At 39.7% G+C, this 22,354-nt stretch overlaps 1 protein-coding gene across 2 annotated transcripts in view; it reads left to right on the top strand.

Moving 5' to 3' along the window:
* LOC136881133 (transmembrane protein 87A) overlaps positions 1-22,354 on the top strand; it is a 174,204-nt gene that overhangs the window by 9,310 nt on the left and 142,540 nt on the right. For both annotated transcript variants that reach the window (XM_067153802.2, XM_067153801.2), the window contains exons 3-6: positions 6,072-6,175; positions 6,266-6,346; positions 14,442-14,627; positions 20,438-20,623. In XM_067153802.2, the coding sequence (XP_067009903.1) occupies positions 6,072-6,175; positions 6,266-6,346; positions 14,442-14,627; positions 20,438-20,623 (557 nt within the window). The remainder of the gene's footprint in view (positions 1-6,071; positions 6,176-6,265; positions 6,347-14,441; positions 14,628-20,437; positions 20,624-22,354) is intronic.

The following is a 22,354-nucleotide window of genomic DNA, read 5'->3' as shown; positions in this document are numbered from 1 at the left end:
TTGTCAGCCAGCAACTAAAAGCGTCAGCAGGGGCTTGGTGGCAGAACATTAAAGGGCTCAGCCTCAACTGTGAGGAATTCAAGAAAGAATTCGTCCAGAGATTTGACTTGGAGGCTGTTCAAACTTCAGTACGAAAAACGTTCCTAACTGAAGCACAACCCAGTGGAATGAATGCGGGAGCTTTCATAATTAAAAAACTCCAGCTCTTTAAGAGAGTCCGTGAGGGAGAAAATGTTGACACGAGCGTCCCTTATATAATTGAACTGCTACATGATAAGGTTCGATCGCTTGTTAAGGTTGCGCAACCAAAGACATTTGAAGAGCTCCGACACATCGTTAGTAAAATTAAACGAAGAAACATGTTACCATGCCTCAAAAACGAAAACCTCAACAGCGGAGGAACCCCGGGAATGCTACCGATGTGGGCGGACTGGGCATCTAAAAGACCACAGCCTGGAAAACTAGATTGGGACCATTCAGGTCGGGGCAAGGATGGTTCTGGAAGAATGAAGAAGCCCCAGATATATTACACCTGGCTAGAAGGTGAACATATTTGTCAAATCTATAGTGATGGTGAACGTAATCCACCCCACATGGCTATTAACTTTACGATTAATGACAAGCCTTCTATCACTATTCTTGACACTCAAGCTTCACACTCGTTTGTGAACATGAATGTGGCAACATTATTAAAACCTGTTTGTCCTGCTAAGGTTGCAACAGTTAAGGGGACAACCCATGACATACATTACAAGATTGAGGGTTGTACCTTTCTTCAAGCCAAGTGCTCTACTGAAGTCAAAGATATACCGGTAAAGGTTGTCAAGGATTTGATACCTGACATAATATTAGGACACAACCTCGTAACTAAATATGGGGTAGTGATAGATTATACAGCCAATGAAATATTCTTTGGTAAAAAAACAAAATTAGGTTGGCATGGGTAGAAAATAAAATCTTTGAGTCGGAAACTTTAGAAACCAATGTATTGGCCGAACTGAAAACAGGGCTGTTGAGGGTGGAGGAGAAGGAAGGCCTTGAGAAGTTGCTGAATAAGTTCCCTGAGATCATTACTGATAGAACTGGATTTACCGCAACGGTAAAACATAAAATAATTTGTAAGGATAATGCCCAAGTTAAACAAAGGCTCTACCCACTTAACCCAGATAAACGAAAATTTATAGTAAAAAAAAAAAAAAAAAAAAAAAAAAAAAGTCTAGGAAGTGGAGGACCAAGGATTGATAGAACCTTCAGTATCGGGATGGGCTTCTCCAATAGTACTACCTAAGAATAAAAATGGTGATTACCTACTTTGTGTGGAGCTATGTCAGGTAAATAACAAGAATATATCAAGACTTACCCCATGCTGGATCTCCGACATCTGATAAAGCAAGTGAGTGGGGCAAAAGTCTTCAGTACCCTCGATTTGAACTCTGGCTACTGGCAAGAACAGTCTCGACCGATGACTGCTTTTTCCACCCCAAGAGGACTCTTATCAATTCAGAGTCATGCCCTTTGGTCTTAAGAATGCTCCTGCCACCTTTATGCGTCTGATGGAGGAAGTCTTGTTTGGATACTGAGGCAAATTTTGCCAGGTACATCCTCGTGTGCAGAAAGACGTTTTTGGACCATTTGGAACACCTAGCTAGAGTCTTAGAGAGGTTGAAGATTCACGGACTTACCTGCCGAGTGAAGAGTTGTCATGAAACAGATTTTGACTCCCATGGGTAGAGGCATGATTTTTTCGCATTAACGATAAGCACAACAAAAAAATATCTTGAAGTGATTTTGCGATATCTTTACGAATCATATATTTCTGGTTAAGAAAATATGGATATTATGTTCGCGAATTAAAGCGAAAGGGCCATTTTAAAGCAAAATTCAATTATTTCACGATAAGCGCGATATTGCAGCGAAACCTGAAGTGATTAACGAACTTGACATTTTGTTCCAAGATTATGTATGAAAAGAAAAGGAAGAGCAAACAAATATTCATCAACAGGAAATAAATATGTTATCATTAATGTTCTGGAAAATCTCTTTAAGACATGGCATCAAAGAAAAAGGGTTGGCTCCAGGCTTCTTGCCAAACGAAATGTTTGGAATGTTGTTCTTGTGGTGGCTGGTAATCCCACCTCAGCCTGTCTCCTCATGGCATTGTGCAATCCTGGAATCCCTAATGACGTCTACAAGCAGCACAATTGACTGGTGTATTTCACCTTTGTGGTCAGGTGAAATTAAGAAAGTGATCACAGACAGTAGCGAAGATGGGTCGCTCGGCAAGTGTTACGGTGCACAGCAAAGCTAAACAGTTTGCGAGTGAAGGTTTATTCATTTCGGAAAGCAATATTTTGTAATGTTCATATCGAGTGGGAGAAAAAAGATACTGTCTCAAAACATTGTTTTAAAAATAAGGAACATTCAGAACATAAATTTAGCACTTCAACAGTGAAACAGCAGGCAGCAATAGAACTCTCATTGGATATGCAAAAGAAAGCTAAGAGTGAAAAAATAGAATTTATTCACGAAAAAACAGTGATGCTACTCAAAGCCAACATTCCACTGGAGAAGGTAGACGACCTTGCAGTCCAGAAATGGCTTCAAAAGTATCTACAGTCTATCAATTAAATGTCCACCATCAATGATCAGTGATAGTAATGAAATCTTTAATGATTAATTTTGGAATTTCATTAAAGCGAAATTAAAGCGATACGGCAATATCTATTTCGCGAAATAACGTGAAAATTAGTATCCTTCTCGCGAAATCATTCAAAAATTAATGCGAAAAAATCATGCTTCTACCCATGAGGAATCTGAAATATTTGCCCCGAATGAGTATATTTATAATACCAATATAAATGGTCCGTTATTGGACATTATAAATTTTCCAGCTAACTCATTCCTGGTTGCCAGCGTTTCACCCTCGTGTGCTAGGTTGGGCTCATCAGTTGGTACCTAGCACACCTACCAAGACACTGGCTAGTGCATACCATGGAGGCCACTGCATAGGCTACTTGGAGCCACCGGCAGTGCCAATGCACTATGAGAGACTTTGTCTCTTTACCAAAAATTGATGCCTGCTTGGCTATCAGATGATATAGATTTTGACTCCCATGGGGAATCTGAAATATTTGCCCTGAATGAGTAAATTTATAATACCAATATAAATGGTCCGTTATTGGACATTATAAATTTTCCAGCTAACTCATTCCTGGTCATTTCGCATTATACTCACTTGAGTACCTAGGTCATGTATTGACGGACAAGGGCTTGGAGAGACAAACTAAGAAGTATAGGGCCATTGAGGAACAGGAAAGGCCTTCTACGAAATGGAAGGTACGTCAATTTTTAGGCGTCTGTGGGTGGTACTGTAGCTTTGTACCACTCTTGGAAATGAAAGCTGCTCCGCTAACCGACCTCTTCAATAAAAACTTACCATTTAAATGGACCCAAAGGGAAGAAACAGCTCCAAGTCTAGCTTATCTGGATACAAGCCAAGAGGTCTGCTTGCAGATGGATGCGAGTGACATTGGTCTTGGGGCTGTACTCTTCCATGAGAGAGAAGGAAGAGGCAAGAATATAATTGAGTATGCCAGTAGGAAACTCTCTGCTCCCAAGATAAACTATTGTCCAGCCGAGGAGGGGGCATTAGCGGTTGTATGGGCTGTCAGGAAGTTCAGAGGATATCTGGAAGGAAGTTCAGACTCTTTACAGACAACTCTGCACTTCAGTGGTTGAATCAAGTTTCTGGAACAAAGTCCAAACCGATGCGATGGGCCTTGATCCTTGCCGATTTTTATTTTGATATTTGTCATGTTCCAGGCGTAGCCAATCAAGCTGCTGTCAGTCTATCAAGAAATCCTGAGGACGGACAGAAATCAACCACGAACTTACCAGAGAGAGATATTCTTGGGCCAACTAAGAAGTCTCAAACTGACCCTGTGCTTTTCGCTATCCGGCGAGGACATAATGATGAGATCGATTAAGATTTAATAAGGAAGTGGCAGACTGAGGACATGTCCTGTAACAGAATGGCATCCTGGATCAGCAAATGCAACACTGATTGTCGATCTGTCCCAGCTCAGTTTAAAAAGTGCTACAAGAACTTTCGACTGCAAGACTGTATACTTAAGTATACTTCCCACCTGCCTGGATCTTCCTGGTCATCGTAATTCCGAGGTCGCAAACTGCAAAGATTTTGGGAAAATACCATGATAATCCAGAAGCCGGTCATCTTGGCCAAGAGGAAACCTATTCTTCGATTTGGCGACATTTCTTCTGGGTGCACATGCATCAGGACATCAAGAACTATGTTCAAGCCTGTGCAATCTGTGCTTGCATTAAGGCGAACAACCAGAAGGCGAGTATCAGCATGAGAGGACGCAGACCGCATCAGCCTTGGGAGGTTCTCGCCCTTGACCTTATGGGACCCTATCGTAGGACATCTCGGGGAAAGATGGATATCCTTGTGGTGACTGATCTATTCACCAGATGGGTGGAAGCATTTGCCATCCCTGAAGCTACATCGGGACATATCGTACAACTCTTAAGGATGAAAGTCTTCAGTCGGTATGGGTATCTTCCGTGTCTACTTGCGCACAATGGCAGTCACTTCACCACGAGACAGTGGTGGCAAGCTCTGTCGGAGTGGGGAATTGTACACTGGACTACACCGATCTATCATCCGCAGGCGAATCTCACTGAACGGAGAAGCCAGGAGCTAAAGAAGATGCTTTGGATTCACTTCGTCGACAGAGAACATACCAAATGGGACCAACACCTACACGAGTCCCTTCTGGCCATCAGGCAGCAGGTTAACCGCATCACGGGTTTCTCACCTGCTGAACTTTTCCTTGAACGTCCATTGAAGAGAACTGGCGAGTAGAATTTTATCCATGGACAGTGAGAGGAACCAGAGGATCCTGATACCTGGCATACATGGAACCAGCAGCAGAATCATCTGAAGAACGTTCAAGGAGAGAAGCCGAGAACAACGATGCACCAGAGGAAACAGAGTTCAGACCTGGAACTCTAGTTCTTCGTGGAAACCATCCCCTCAGCAACAAGCTTCAGAAGTTCGACGCTAGGATGGCTGCAAAGTGGCTTGGACCTTTCAAGGTGGATAAGAAGTTGGGAAATAGTGTGTATCTCGTGAAGACTACACTGCCGACGAAGGTGCATACGTCGGAATTGAAGGCATTACCTTGACCCCCCTCCGTGTGGAGTCAGTTCAAAAGAATGTATCTTATAGTGCGCGAGTCAGTGTTGTTGATATCTGTACTTATCAAAATCGACTTCAGGGTACTCCACTGTTAAGTGTTGTAGTGTCACTTGCTATGGTATGTAATTGTGTGTTTTGACTTAGAGTGACAATAAAGTAGTTTATACAAGAAAGTGAACGTGTATCGTGTGATATTTATTTACGTAAAAAAAAAAAAAAAAATCTCATTTGAGAGCGATAAAGTAATGGAGAACACCAGCTATATGCCTCAATCGACTTCTGGTGTTAGAGAATATGCATCCAGTTAGTGGACTGCGCAGGTACGCCTTGATCACTCAAAGCATATCAAATTAGTGAGAGATGTGAATGCACATGCAGAGGTTTCCTTTTCTACCACTGTTTTTCAGTGAGTTGTTGAACAGTAGAGATATGTTATTCCATATCCTTGTTAAGTGTAAGACGTGTCCCTAACTTTGCCAGATACAAGAAATCATATGTCATGTTTTGATTCTGGCTATGCTGTATAATTTTATAGTAACACTTATTGAGAACCTCTTTAAAATATTTTAATTGTGTATGACAAGATGGATGCATTGATAATTGGAGCTCATTGCCTTTTTTATTTTTGGAAATTGGAATTGTGAGATTTGTTTACCAGACTGTTGGAATGTGGTCATTACTGAGAATGACTTCTCATATGATGGAGGGATTCTGGTATTACAGTCCCTCTGTGAAATAATTTTTCTGTGTGAATACATTTCTGTTGTTATTTTACTATTGTGTTCTGTCTGTAAGTAAACTTTGCAACTTCATGGGAGCATAAACATTATTGAAGAAATTTTTCTTTCAGTTGACTGCTTTCCTCATGATGCCACCACCACCACTGCTGACACACTAAAAATCAGTTGGACCTTGGGACAGCTGACGTGCTGGAATGAATATTCGGAAAGTGCAGTGGGTATAATTTATCTTTCTCCTACTGCAAATTATCCATTCCTGAAGTATTGTAACTTCTGACAGTTGTTGTTTCATTGTATCTTGCAGAACCTTAAGATTTCGCCGCAGCAGAATCATTCTATTGGACCTTTTACGATGACGAGTCCTTGCATTCAGGGTATTGAATTGGTAAGCCATTATCCAATGTAATTGATCATGTCCAGTTGGCTTGCTTGCTTGCTTGCTCGCTCGCTCGGTATGTAAACATCTTCTCCGAGTTGACCAATGATAACATACAAAAAACTGTGTGAAATACATCGTCTACATCATTGCAATAAATATACGCAGAGTCGCTCGTTATTCTTCTTCTTCTTCTTCTTCTTTTCTAGCCTATTTCAATCCACTGCTGGATATAGGCCTCTTCCATGTGCTTCCATCGTCTTCGGTCTTGAGCCACTTGGAACCAGCGTGTTCCAGCCAACAGCTTTATGTCACCTTCATTATAGACTGTTATGCCTTTCAGTGTTCAGTCAGCAAGCTTCTGTGAATTTACTAAATGCTGCCACAATCCTCTATTCTCTGGCAAAAGAAAAATAATCTGTGTCCACCTGTTCACTAACGTATCTTCTTCTGCTTTCAATCTTAGGACTGCATAGAATCACTTCAGTCAGTCCATTATCCAAAGTCTCTCTGAAAGAGCTGTTTGAGCCATACGGTCCTTTCAGTACTTTTTCATGTATTTCAATCTTTGTGCCCTTTTTGGTATTGAAAAATATTAGTGTTTTGAGTTTCTTTCTTGCGAGTGTGAAGCGGAAGTTTGTCCTGGATTTTAAGTTTTTTAAAATCTTATCTGTGGTGTCTTCTGGTGTAAGGCCAATTTCCTTCAGATCCTGTTATATAGGAAGTATAATTTAAGAATTCATAGCAGTGTACTGAGGCATAGGACACAAAGAAGTTGTGACTGCAAGCGCAATGGCAAGTGGACGTAATCGTCTCAAAGTGGCATCATTACGCCTGTAGAAGCTGAATTAAACTGAACTCACCAGTGTTTACAGAAGATGTTAAAAGTGATCTCCTTAACCTGTGATGCAAGCTTCACATTTTGTAATGAGATTTTGGAACATACTTGCAGTTGATGAATACTGATGGAACACCAGAAAGGGCACAAATTTTTAATTCTTATGCAGTTGGACGATTATTCCTATAAACGTTTCCTTTGAGTTTTCCCCATAGATGACAGTCGTAGGTGCTTAAATCAGGCGAATGAGGGGTGGGGGGGCATTAACATTTACTAATGATCTGATTATTATCAAACACTACCTGCAATGATCGTATAAAGCTATGCGTTGTATATGCTGTCTCTCCATTTTGCTGGGAATAGGTGTACCTTTTTCTTCTTCAGTCAGTTCAGCAAAAAGTGGTTCGAGAATATTGTGAATATAACAGGCGGAAGTAAGCGTGTCGTGAAAAAAAAAAAAAAAAAAAAAAAAAAATGGATTGATAATTTGTCGTGCACTAATAGTGAACAGTATACCCACCTTCACATTGTGCAGAGGTCTCGGCTGTAAAATGTGTGGGTTCTCTGTATCCCAGATCCTGTTGTTCTGTGAATTGACTTGTCCATTTAAATGAAACCATGCTTCGTTACGGTACTCATGAAACAAAAGTTTATATCTACTATACCATTGTGGACTCTCCTTTGTAAGAGCTGTTCTCCTTCACTGTTTTTTCTTATCAGGAATGGAATCAATACTACGTCACTTGTGAATGAATTTTTGCACGTAATGTTTTGATTGTACTGTAGAACCAGGAAACTGTCTTAAGAAATTTTCGAAGGCACCCTTTAAGTAGTATTGTAGTGTAGTAGTAGTAGTAGTAGGTTATAACTAGAGTTCGTGGTTTATAGCATTTAAAAATCAGGGATTTAGCGTTTTGATTTTCAAATTTAGCGTTTTGTAGCAAATTGGTTAAAAATAGGCATAATTTGCTAAACTGCACACACAACAGTTGGGAGTTAAATCATACTGTTTAATCACACATTGCTCGGCATGCAGTTTTGAATTCACTATGGAAAATAAGAAAAACATCAACATAAGACTGCAAGAAGTATTAACACACACACAGGAATATGCTTATTTTCAAATTTACAAACAATTTCAAAGTGAAAAGTACTATTCTGAACGTATTTATTTATCACAGTACAACACACCTACAAGGAAGAGGAATTCCAATGATGATTAAAGTACAACATGCCAATTGCTTAAAAGGTGTCCTTCTTCATTTGAGGCCGCTTATCAGTTACAATTATGTTGCTAAAAACAACTCTACATCGACAATGTTCGTAGAGGCCCAAATGGACAGAAGTGCTGCCAAGGCAAAGGAAGGACTGCAAAACATTTTTTTTTTTTAAATTCTTCAAGTCTTTGATTGCAGAGTCGGCACATCAATATAGGCCATCTGTATCGCTTACATAAAGATGTCCCGATTTGTGACTTTCGTCACTTTGCTTCTACCCATGGCTACCAGACAATAAAATAAATCGCTACCGTACTTTTAAACAGAACTACTACTCAACACCAATGTCAAGAATAACCGACTATGATCAAGGGTCAACACACAAAGAGAATGAACGTGGTGTTTGAAAGTGTATTTGCTGTTTGATAGATTGTTCCTTGCAGTGCTCTTTAGCCAGTGAAAGGAATTCCACACATTGAATGATTTAACCCTTTGGCTTACTTGTGAAAGGAAATATTCCCTTTAATACAATTTATTTTTTCATCACTTTAACATAAATTTGATTAATCACATAGGCTGCATAAGAATACACAAAGCAAAGTGAGCTTTTAGCTCGTCTCAGGAAACCAATGTTTTTGTCCGTAAGTATTACTGGTTTCAAGGGAAGCAGATAAATTAGCAAGAAATGTAGAGGCATAGGCATTGGTTTCCTTAGTAACGTGATCCCAGAACTGTGGGGTTAGAAATTCATTCCCTACGTCCATTTTTTCGGATTATTACCCAACCCCTTCCCCACTATAGAATGAATTTCAAAAACTGGTTTACATGTTACAGAAAGAGGATTATTGTCAACAAGATCATAATTCCAAGTATCATTTTACTATACTTCTCACTGGGCGAGTTGGCCATGCGATTAGGAGCGCGCAGCTGTGAGCTCGCATCCGGGAGATAGTGGGTTCGAATCCCACTGTCGGTAGTCCTGAAGATAGTTTTCTGCGGTTTCCCATTTTCACACTCAGGCCACGGCCACTTCCTTCCTATTCCTAGGCATTTTCTATCCCATCGTCGTCGTAAGACCTATCTGTGTCGGTGCGACGTAAAGCAAAAAAAATAACCTAGACTTCTCACTCGTTCTTGTTGCATTCTGGTTTTGTCACGTAGTTTCAATTGGCACTATTATCTCAGAACTGAAATCGGAATCACTTTCATCACTGTCAGTTGAAGAAGATGAAGTATTTTCACTCTCCAGAGAATCATTTCCAATTTCAACATCACTATTTTCAAACCACTTACGAATAAACTCATCCATGCCGCGCTTGGATGCCGCCATGATTGTTTACAACGAGCGGCAAAATGAGGTGCTTTTTATTTTCCGTATTTCAGCTGAGAGTTACTATTTACACAGAGAAAATAGCTTCAGGTATCGTCTGACATCAATCGGGTAGGCTGCAAAACAGAGAGAATAAATCTCTCTGACCAGCTAATTGCGATAATGAACTTATAAATATTCCGTGCAGCAGGATGGACGTGTCCGTCAAAGCATGTTACCGCTTTAAGATTGCAATGGGCGCCGTAATAATTATTTCTCCTGAAATAAATAACAACATATATCTTATTTTGAAGAAAAATGCATCGTTTTTAAAAAGATATATTTTTATTTCGTATAAAACTGCGAGTTTCGCATCTATTTCGCATAAATTGTATAATTTCGCAGTTTGAATCAATTTCACATTTTATCGCTAATTCGAAATCGCTAAAAACCACTCGTACAGGTCATATAAGATGAAGGCACATACACTGACAAAGTTTCGACATATTTCACATTTATCGCAAATGCTAAAAAAAAAAAACTCTTACTTATAACTTATTAATTACCTTTTTGTTGTGTGATCTTTGTGAACTATCATAGATAATATTTCTTTCCTTTCATTTTTATTTTGCACAGAACAAGTTATTTTATTTTTCCTTTTCTTCTCATTATTCTGTAAAGAATGGCTAAGGAGTGCAAGTGTAGGAACTGTGCGTGTGGCCAGGCATTAAGGAGTATGAGGGAGGAGTTGGAGTGTTTGAGGGAGATAATTAGGATTCTCTCAGGGGACAGGAAGGAAAGTAGGCATCCCTCAAAAAATATACAGGATGCAGTAGGTGTAAAAGAGGGATGGGAAGGAAAGGGGGGAGTTGTAGAAGACAGGTGGTCTAATGTTCTAAGGGGAAGGAGATTGCAGGCTAAGGGCTCTATTCAGGATCAGAATTCAGGACAGGTGTCTGTGAGAAATCGGTACGAGCACTGCAGGTAGAACAACCGAGGGAAGATGAGGAACAGGGAACTGTTGCTGAGATGTGTGGAAGTAGGAGGAAGGGAAAAGGAAGGAAAGGAAAATATAGAGTAGTGGATAGGAAAAGACAGGTGGAACAGGGTCATGGGAGGGAGAAAAGGAGGAGGAAGTAGCTTCTGCAGCAGTGAGAGAAGATAGGGCTGACCAGGAGGGGAGGGGATCAAATGAGGTGCATTAGCACTACCGGTGGCTCCAAGTAGCCTACACAGTGGCCTCCACGGTATGCACTAGCCGTGCATCTTGGTGGGTATGCTATGTACCAACTAATGAGCCCAACGTAGCACACAGGAGCAATACACTGGCAACCAGGAATGAGTTAGCTGGAAAATTTATAATGTCCAATAACGGACCTTTTATATTGGTATTAAGTGGTGTGTTCCGAGCTATCAGTGGAGAGATGGCATGGAATGACATCAGTAGACGAATACAGTATGTTTGAGTGATGTCTTCAAAAGTGGGTAAGATCACAATATGAAGATAAACCTGGAATTCAAGAGGAAAAATTGGGGGCAAATATTCCTTTATAGGTAGGCGAGTTAGTGATTGGAATAACTTACCAAAGGAGATGTTCAATAAATTTCCAATTTCTTTGCGATCATTTAAGAAAAGGCTAGGAAAACAACAGATAGGGAATCTGCCACCTGGGCGACTGCCCTAAATGCAGATCAGTAGTGATTGATTGATTAACTGGTTTCTTCTTCTTGTACAAAATATCATCTGTGCTGTAGAATACTTAACCATCACGATAATAACCTCACAACACATTAAAAGTCCAGTAGTTACAAGGGAACTGCTGCATCAGCTGTCAAGACTTACCACCGCAAGGTTGACACAAGCCATATGGCACTCGCTTGGGTATTCCTGCGGCCTGTGAACTAAAGTGAAGTCTTAAAATATACTCGCTGTACATGTATAAAAATCTGTTAGATGAAATGAAATGGCATATGGATTTTTGTGGCGGGAGTGTCCGATATCAAGTTCGGCTCGCCCGATGCAGCTCTTTTGATTTGACGCGCAGAGGCGACCTGCGCGTTGTGATGAGGGTGAAATGATGATGAAGACGACACATACACCCAGCCCCCGTGCCATGGAAATCTAACCAATTATGGTTAAAATTCCCTATCCTGTCGGGAATCAAACCTGGGACCCATGTGACCAAAGGCCAACACGCTAACCATTTAGCTGTGGAGCCGGACATCTCCTAGATTATTGTACATAATGTGGTTCATGTTTCATCATCAGCTATAACATTTCACAATTGAGCAAGGTATAAAAAAGGACTGATGAATTCTTAGTTCAAGTATGTCATACATATTAAAATTAGTTTGTTCTATTTAAAGTGCATCCCAGACATTAAAAACATGAATGAATGAATGAATGAATGAATGAAGACTGAACAACTAAAATATTTTTGCACAAACTAATGGTGGCAATATTCATATTTTATTATTAAGGTCCCTTGATTTCACCAACTGTTGGAATCTTCATGGAGAAATAGATTTACAGTGCTGTGCTGGATTTGGTGTGTGCTGTCCTTTGGCAGTGGATAATATTATGTAAATACAGAACTTGAATGATAATGTTCGTGCAGCGTTTGTAGTTTTATGTTCAAGCGAATCTCATGGAAGTGAAGTGGAACTTGAAATAGAATGTTCTTTTGTCAATTGCCCTTCTGTGCCCTAGTGGACTCACATGATTGACTTATACATCTTGGTCTTGTTACCTTCCTTTTCACCTCCGAAATCATCTTCAATTCTGCCATAGAGAATTTGCCATGTGTAAGTATGAATTTGCTGTAATTGAATAAAAATGGCATTTAGAATATTTTATTTAAATCTGATTTAAATAAAAAGTCTTAATTTAAGTAAAAAAAAAAGTAAGATTTTTGATTTTTAAAATTTCATAATTTTTAGTAACCCCAGTCATGACAGGATGATGTAGGCCTAAATGTGTAAAAATAGTAGGCCGATTAAAGAAATGATGACTAGTTTTAAGCCTTAGACAACGTCTACGTAAACTACGTCTAAATCAAGCACGATCTTCCATTGCATAAAAAATGTTCAGCCGATCTTTAGTAGACATCGTTTAAAGTTTCAATATTGGTTTGAAAATGGAGATAGAAGTATCTTTCATGTAACTTTTTGCTTGTCGCAACCAATGAATTTCGCCGGTGCGCGCGCCGAATGCCAGTCAGCTGTTTGTCTTCCTTCACATTACTCAAATATGGCTAGACATGACCATGAATTGCCCACAGATAAGAGTATCACTTTCGGTGCAAATTAAATCTCATAATTTTATTGACAAGGGCTACCGTGGCTCAAGGGCAGTGCACCATCCTCTCACCGCTGCGTTCCATGGCTCAGATCCCGGTCACTCCATGTGAGATTTGTGCTGGACAAAGCAGAGGCACGACAGGTTTTTCTCCGGGTACTCCGGTTTTCCCTGTCATAATTCACTTCAGCAACACACCCCAATATCATTTCATTTCATCTGTCATTCATTAATCATTGCCCCAGAGGAGTGTGACAGGCTTCGGCAGCCGGCACAATTCCTATCCTTGCCGCTAGATGGGGGCTTCATTCGTCTCATTCCTGACCCAGTCAACTGACTGGAAACAGGCTGCGGATTTTCAGTATTATTGACGCTAAAGTGACACGCCACCGTAGCATTGTTAAAGTGAGTGTAATCTACTCATAAATGCAATGAAGGGAAGGTGAAGCAATAGTAATGTGTAACCGAGTGTGTTGTATGGGCCATATAGATGTAGGTTGCATTCTGGAGATCATAGGTTCGAAACGCATTATCGGCAGCCCTGAAGATTGTTTTGCGTAGTTTCCCTATTTTTACACCAGGCAAATACTAGGGCTGTTGTTATGGCCACGGCTCTTCTTCCCCAGTCCTCCTCTCTAAACAGTAATTACCACCGTCACCACCACTTGCCAAAAACTTATACGATTTTATATATATAAAACCCACGCAAACCTACTTTTTAGGTTTCTCTATTATGTGTGTTACTTGACAGTAAATATAAATGAATCCCTCCTGGTTGATGTATGTGACAGCCCTCTGACAATCGGGACCCCTAATTCTGATATTATGTAATCAAAGTGACCTATAATTCCATGGAAATTATCCCATATATATATATATAATGAAATATATTGGTTGCCAAGAATTGTATTCAAGTTGACAGTTACCGGACTGTCCGTTTGTCAGTCTCAAGAAACAAGTCTCTTGAAAAGCGAAACCTTATTTTAAGTTCTATTTTCCCTTTCATGTCAAATGAATTGCTGCGATATAGCAGTGGGCCCACAGAGAGGCCGTCGGACTAACCTTTCTTCCTGGAATCGTCTCAACATAATAATACAAATTACATGTTTCATGATAAATAACCTCGGATTGTGATTCACTCCTCTGATTTGAGGTTAAACAGTGCTCTCGGTAGTGTTTAAACATGACCGGTTGAACATTGGTTTTAGATAATGTCTAGGTGATAAATAACGTCTCTGCAATGCGACAGCCATACTTAGGCATTGTTAACCGCAGACATTGTCTAAACACCATTTCTGCAATCGGTCCAGTGTGTTCACTGACTTTACCGAACGGAGATGAAAAAACTCAAATTAAACTTTCAATGTCTTCATGATTTCCAGTTAATTCCTTTCCCCTCTGCCAGTTTTAGATTATAATTAATGCTAATAATTTTGTTTCAGGATGACCAATCTCGTAAGCATTACTCTCCAGTGAGTGTTTCAGTGAACCAGAAAATGGAGATCATTGAGCAAGGGAAAACTGAATCTGATTCTAAGAAAACTGATGGTACTCGAAGAAAACGTGAAGAAAGTAAATCTAAGAAATCAGAAAGCGCTGTTGACCATGGACCAGAGAAGACGGTTGCGGTGAGTATCTGTATGAAATGGATTCACAAGATTGAATGCAGATCCCTTGAGGTGCAATGCCAAATGGTCTTTTTTGCGCTCGTCAGAAATCCCATTACGTATGATCCTTTTGTCTGGCGGCTGACACTTCATCAGTGATTCCCACGGGGAGAGCTAATTTCTTTTTTGTTTTTACATGATTATGCTAAGTTGAACTTATTAGGCTGATGTGATTGCTTTCTTCTTGTCTCAAATTATTGTTGATGTGTTCTTTGTTGGTTCTAGTTTTGGGTTTGTCTACAATCTACTAATGTTCTACACAGTTATTCCTGTGTTCTGTATTCTGGAGGTCTCTTTCACTTTCAGTTAGCCGATTGTTGTTGACTTTCAGTGCGAAGGCAAGGTTGAGAATTATTTTGGTCAGTCTTTCATTGTTCATTCTGTGACTAGAATTCCGATCCCATTTTCAGCATGCTGGTGTAGCTAGAATTCAGTTGCTGTAATTAGGGCATACTGCAGTTTAGAATTGTGTAGACCTAATTCTTGTGTATTACTTACGGTTGTCAGTAATTAACAGCAATTTTTATTCTGTTAGGGTGTTGTAGAAAAACAATTCGTACAACTAAGTACCGGTAGTATTGTAGTGTAGTAGTAGCTTATATTGATTACCTTGTTGTGTGATTTTTGTGAACTATCCTAGACAATATTTCTTTCCTTTCATTTTTATAGGGAATATTTCTTTCCTTTCATATTTATTTGCACAGAATAAGTATTTTATTTTTCCTTTTCTTCCCATTATTCCGTAAATAATGGCTAAGCAGTGCAACTTTAGGAACTGTGGGCGTGGCCAGGCATTAAGGAGTATGAGGGAGGAGTTGGAGAGTTTGAGGGAGATAATTAGGATTCTCTCAGAGGACAGGAAGGAAAGTAGACCTCATTCAAATAATGTACAGGATACAGTAGGTGTAAAGGAGGGATGGGAAGGAAATGGGGGAATTGTAGAAGACAAGTGGTCTAATATTTTAAGGGGAAGGAGATTGCAGGCTAAGGGCTCTATTCAGGATCAGAATTCAGGACAGGTGTCTGTTAGAAATCGGTACAAGTCACTGCAGGTAGAACAACAGAGGGAAGATGAGGAACAGGGAACTGTTGCTGAGATGTGTGGAAGTAGGAGGAAGGGAACAGGTAGGAAAGGGAAATGTAGTGTAGTGGAAAGGAAAACACAGGTGGAACAGGGTCATGGGAGGGAGAAAAGGGAGGAGGAAGTAGCTTCTGCAGCAGTGAGAGAAGATAGGGCTGACCAGGAGGGGAGGGGATCAAATGAGGTGGGTAGGGTTGAGGCTCTGGTCATGGGGGATTCTATCGTTAGACATCTGGGGAAAGTGTGAGGAGGAAAGGGAACCAGGGTGGAGTGTTTTCCAGGAGTTAGGTTGAAGCAGATGTTGAGGAAAATAGAAGAGAAGGAAGAGGGGAAAGGAGAAGGTGGTAGTGTTTCACGTTGGTACTAATAACGTAAGGCAAGCAGGTATAAGTACCAACATGGTTGGGATGTGTGGGATCTGGTAAATGCAGCACGGATAAAGTTTAAGGAAGCGGAGATTGTTATCATTGGAATACTCTGTAGAAGGGATACTGACTGGAAGGTGATTGGGGATTTAAATCAGACTATGGAGTTGGTATGTGGGGAAACTGAGAGTGAGATTTCTAGATCCTAATGGGTGGGTAGCAGACAGGGATCTGCGCCCAGATGGCCTTCACTTAAACCGCAGTGGTACATATAAGTTAGGAAACTTGTTTAGAAGGGTTATAGGCAGGTACATTCAGGGAAATGGGGTGGCCTAGGGAGCGGTGTTAAGCGAACAGGGAACTGGAAATCAAGTAGGGATGACATAAAAATGTTAGTGCTGAACTGTAGAAGCATTGTAAACAAAGGAATCGAGTTAAGTAATTTAATAGATATATACTTGCCAGATATTGTAATAGGAGTTGAATCATGGCTGAGAAATGATATAATGGATGCAGAGATATTCTCACGGAACTGGAGTGTGTATCGTAGAGATAGGATAGGAATAGTAGGAGGGGGAGTATTCATTCTGGTGAAAGAGGAATGTGTACGCTACGAAAAAATTAAGGATGAAAAACATGAAATTCTGGGTGTAAGGCTCTTCTCGAAACATAATAGGCAACTTGATGTCTTTGGAGTGTACAGACTGGGAAAGGGTAGTGCTGACGCTGATTCAGAATTATTTGATAAGATAATCAGGTATGTTGGAAATGATATGGAAAGGAAGAATATTTTGGATGTGGTGCTGATAAAACCAGATGAGCTCTATAGAGAAACCAAAGTAATAGATGGTATTAGTGATCACAAAGCTGTTTTTGTCGTTGTTAAAAATAAATGTGAAAGGAAGGTATTAAAATTAGGACTATTAGGCATTACCATATGGCTGATAAAACAGGCATGAGGGAGTTTTTTAAAAGTAACTATGAACGCTGGAAAACGGTAAATAAAAATGTAAACGGACTCTGGGATGGGTTTAAAGCAATTGTTGAGGAATGTGATAATAGGTTTGTACCTTTAAAGGTGGTAAGGAATGGTAAGGATCCACTATATTATAACAGAGAAGTACAGAGACTAAGGAGGTGCAGACTGTAAAGAAATAGAGTTAGAAATGGTTATGGAAGTAAGGAGAAATTGAAGGAACTTACTAGGAAATTGAATCTAGCAAAGAAGTCAGCTGAGGATAACATGATGGCAAGCATAATTGGTGGTCATACAAATTTTAGTGAAAAATGGAAGAGTATGTATAGGTACTTTAAGGCAGAAGCAGGTTCAAAGAAGGACATTCCAGGAATCATTAATGAACAAGGGGAGTGTGTATGCGAGGATCTTCAAAAGGCAGAAGTATTCAGTCACCACTATGTAAAGATTGTTGGTTACAAGGATAATGTCCAGATAGGGGATGTGAGTAACACCAAAGAAGTATTAAAATTTACCTATGATAACAATGACATTTACCGTAAGATACAAAAGTTGAAAACTAGAAAACCAGCTGGAAATGATAAGATTTTGGGGGATATACTAAAGGCAATGGGTTGGGATATAGTACCATACCTGAAATACTTATTTGATTATTGTTTGGTGAAGGAGCTATACCAAATGAATGGAGAGTTGCTATACTAGCCCCTGTGTATAAAGGAAAGGGTGATAGACATAAAGGTGAAAATTACAGGCCAGTCAGTTTGACATGCATTGCACGTAAGCTTTGGGAAAGCATTCTTTCTGATTATATTAGACATGTTTGCAAAATTAATAACTGGTTTGACAAAAGGCAGTTTGGGTTTAGGAAAGGTTATTCGACTGAAGCTCAGCTTGTAGGATTTCAGCAAGATATAGCAGATATCCTGGATTCAGGAGGCCAAATGAACTGTATTGCGATTAACCTATCTAAGGCATTTGATAGGGTAGACCGTAAAAGACTACTGGCAAAAATGAGTGCATTTGGACTTGACAAAAGTGTGACTGAATTGGTGGCTATGTTTCTAGAAAACAGAACTCAGATAATTAGAGTAGGCGAAGCTTTATCTGTCCCTGTAATAATTGAGAGGGGAATTCCTCAAGGCAGTATTATTGGATCTTTATGTTTTCTTATATATATATATCAATGATATGTGTAAATAAGTGGAATCAGAGATAAGGCTTTTTGCAGATGATGTTATTCTGTACAGAGTAATAAATGTTACAAGATTGTGAGCAGCTGCAGGGTGACCTCGATAGTGTTGTGAGATGGACGGTGGGCAATGGTATGATGATAAACGGGGTTAAAAGTCAGGTTGTGAGTTTCACAAATAGGAAAAGTCCTCTCAGTTTTAATTACTGCATTGATGGGGTGAAAGTTCCTTTTGGGGATCATTGTAAGTACCTAGGTGTTAATATAAGAAAAGACCTTCATTGGGGTAATCACATAAATATGATTGTTAATAAAGGGTACAGACCTCTGCACATAGTTATGAGGGGTTGTAGTAAGGATGTATATAAGTCTCTGGTAAGACCCCAACTAGAGTATGGTTCCAGTGTATGGGACCCTTACCAGGATTACTTGATTCAAGAACTAGAAAAAATCCAAAGAAAAGCAGCTCAATTTGTTCTGGGTGATTTCTGACAAAGGAGTAGCGTTACAAGAATGTTGCTAAGTTTGGGCTGGGAAGATTTGGGAGAAAGAAGACGAGCTGCTCGCTTAAATAGTATGTTCCTAGCTGTCAGAGGAGAGATGGCGTGGGAGGACATCAGTAGATGAATAAGTTTGATTAGTGTCTTTAAAAGCAGGAAAGATCACAATATGAAGATAAAGTTGGAATATAAGAGGACAAATTGGGGCAAATATTCGTTTATAGGAAGGGGAGTTAGGGATTGGAATAACGTCCCAAGGCAAATGTTCAGTAATTTTCCAATTTCTTTGTGATCATTTAAGAAAAGGCTAGGAAAACAACATATAGGGAATCTGCCACCTGGGCAACAACCCTAAATGCAGATCAGTAGTGATTGGTTGATTGATTGATTGATTGATTGATTGATTGATTGATTGATTGATTGATTGATTTATTTCATGAGATTTCCTTTTCATCCCAATTCCCCATGTGCAGACTGGACCAAAGATTTTTCTTAGGGCCAGGCTGAGTAGCTCAGATGGTTGAGGCGCTGGCCTTCTGTCCCCGGCTTTTCAGGTTTGATCCTGGCTCAGTCCAGTGGTATTGGAAGGTGCTCAGATATGTCGGCCTTGTGTCAGTAGATGTACCGGCGTGTAAAAGAACTCCTGTGGGACTAAATTCTGGTGTTGTAATGTCCTTGTTTCGTGTTCTGTGATATTGATATCTTGTTATATCTTATTCAGGTAATTCTGTAAGCTTTTTGTGTTTTAGATTGCTCATTGGTTGCTGTTGTTTCTACCAAGCATAAGGCTGAAGCTCAATACCTTAGTTGTCACTAAGATCGATCGTCAACTTAGCCTGGTGGAAATCCCAGTGAATAAGTGTTACATATACAGGGAGAGTCAGCAAACAGTTACCGCACCATGCAGGGGACATAGGGAGAACAAATTGCTAGACTCATCGGTAGCTTCAGTTTCATTACGATAGGTCTATGTTATTAGATAAGATTTAGTAATGAATGAAGTTGACCTAGATCTTACTTTTCATCAAAGCAGCTGTTGAAAATGATGTCCATCTTCTCGAAGAAATGTTGTTTCAGTGTATAGAATTCGATAACACTCCTTGCATCTCTGCCTCTGAAATTTCACGTATCCCTTGTTGGTCACATATTGTCTCGAAGGCATTGCAGTGCAACAGAAACGACATAGAAATTTGTGAATGGTTCTGTCATAAAATTTCTTCTTTAGGGGAAATGTTTTAACTAGAAATATCCGTTGTCCAATACTAAACATAAGCTGATAGCCAACACAAATAACATTCCACAACAAGTGTAGTAATGCAAAACTAATATTGCTAATAATGTGCACAAAGAGTTCCACTCGTAAACATTCATTCCGTACTCTTACTGCTGCCTGACCACACTCTGTGCCCGCCACTTGGGAAAAAAGCAAGCAAGCATTTCCCCAGTCCATCTGTGTGGTTTCACTGTCTAATGTGGCGATAACTTGCCGCTGCCTCTCTCTGTATTACACATTAGTTACTTCACCTTATTCACAAAGTTAAAATGGCAATACGTGAGTCCTTCATGATGTAGACAGAGACTGTCTTGTTCAGAATGTTTAATGTTTAATTCTACTGAATTTGATAAAAGTTTACTATATAAGCTTCAATTTTCTTTCCAGGTTCCCAGTAAGCAAAAAGCATTGCGTTCCAAAGGAAACAGGGTATATACTATCGAAGTAGATGGCATCTACTCGCTCAAGTTGTATGTTGAGGTGGATCCTGCTGCATCTGTTAATATTTCTATTGGAGTGGAAATGATCGGCCCACACGGCTATCTTTCCGCAGTAGATTGGCCTCTGTTACCGGTAAGATCTGGACCATGTGAGTTACGTATAGGGGTGGTCTTTTTTAGCATTTTAATATCGGAATTTTAGGATTGGGGTTTGTACATGTTGTGTGCTTTAGGCTTTCCTTTGTTCACAATTTATTATTTTATATCATTTTGGAGAAAAACATTGAAATTGAGTAATTCTATTCATCATCATCCATTTCCTTCATCCAGCTCCCACAGTGTTGGGATGTTTATGGCAGCTTTCAATCTTCCTCTATCCAACCACCATTGTCCTTCCTTAACTGTGTTCCAGAACAGGTTTCTTCTGATTATGCTAATTTGATTGTTTCCAATCATCTCAGTCTGGGTCTCCCTTTTGTCCTATCTCCTTCTATCTACATCCACTTCGGCATCCTTCCGCCTTCCATCCTCTTTAACTTATTCAAACCATCTAAGTTTATCTGTGTCCATTCTGTCGTAGAGCTTTTCCAGTCTGATTTCCTTCCTGATGTCCTCATTTCTTGATTTCTCCTTTCTTGTCTTTCCTACCATACTTGTTAAAATTTCATTTCTCTGTCCAGGTCTCTGCTGAATATGTCGGTATTGGGTATTAGTACAACTTAAACAACACTTCACTGGTACTTCCTTCCTCCACACCTGGTTTCCCACACTCTGGTAGAATACATTTTCCTGTTGAATCCTTTAACTGATCTCCATGTCCAGCCATTCATCAGTTCTCTTCCCAAGTATTTGAAGCTCTCTCCATAATTTCAAGGTTTTGTCTCTTTCTTTTTATAATTCTTTTCCCTTTCCTTTCTCCTTTAATCAATACCATTGTTTTACTCTTTTCTGCACTGATTTTCATTCCATAATTTTCAACAATCTCACTCAGTATGTCGTGTTCCTCTTTCTCTCTGTTTGCTTCCCACGCCACAATTTCATCTGCAAACGGCTCACTGTGTCCATATTTTACCTTTGTCTCCTACACAATTTTGTGCATAACCATTATGAATAACACTGTCGCAGTCCAGTTTCATTCCAGAGCCACTCTGTCCTTCCCGAATGTGTCTGGACACTGCTGCAACAATTTTTGTACTTTGCTTGCATATATGGTATCATTTGTTTTCCAAATCCTTTTCCATTGCACTACTTTTTACACCTTTCCTCTTGCTACACTATCACAACCCTTTTTTAAATCAAGGAATGTCATTCTAATATTAATTTGAAATTAAAGTAGCACTTGTATAGATCTAGTAGGAAAATGGAAATGCATTAAGTATAATAAAACTGTATGTTTATTATATATATTTATAATTTGTTTTACATCACGCCGTCACAGATAGGTCTTATGGTGATGATGGAATAGGAAAGGGCTAGGAGTGGGAAGGAAGCAGCCATGGTCTTAATTAAGGTATAGCCCCAACATTTGTCTGGTGTGAAAATGGGAAACCACGGAAAATCATATTCACCGACAGTGGGGTTTGAACCCACTATCTCCTGGATGCAAGCTCACAGCTGCACACCCTTAACCGCACGGCCAACTCGCCCAGTATATTATAAATTGACATAGGCTAAAACATAACAGAAAAATACAAATACAAGATAATAAAAAGACCATACAGAAAATTATGTCTACTCATTTTCATGAATCAGTGACTCTTTTGAAGGAAATCATAGAATTCACAATTAAATTATGTGTATTTGAAATATCTTTCAACACCTCAATTTTGGTAGGACCCTAAATATGTTGCAGAGCTGCTTGGGC

The sequence above is a fragment of the Anabrus simplex genome, chromosome 9 (genome assembly GCF_040414725.1).
Source record: "Anabrus simplex isolate iqAnaSimp1 chromosome 9, ASM4041472v1, whole genome shotgun sequence".
In the NCBI taxonomy this organism is placed as follows: Eukaryota; Metazoa; Arthropoda; class Insecta; order Orthoptera; family Tettigoniidae; genus Anabrus; species Anabrus simplex.
Note: the sequence above shows the minus strand (reverse complement) of the source record. Positions and strands in the feature narration are given on the sequence as shown.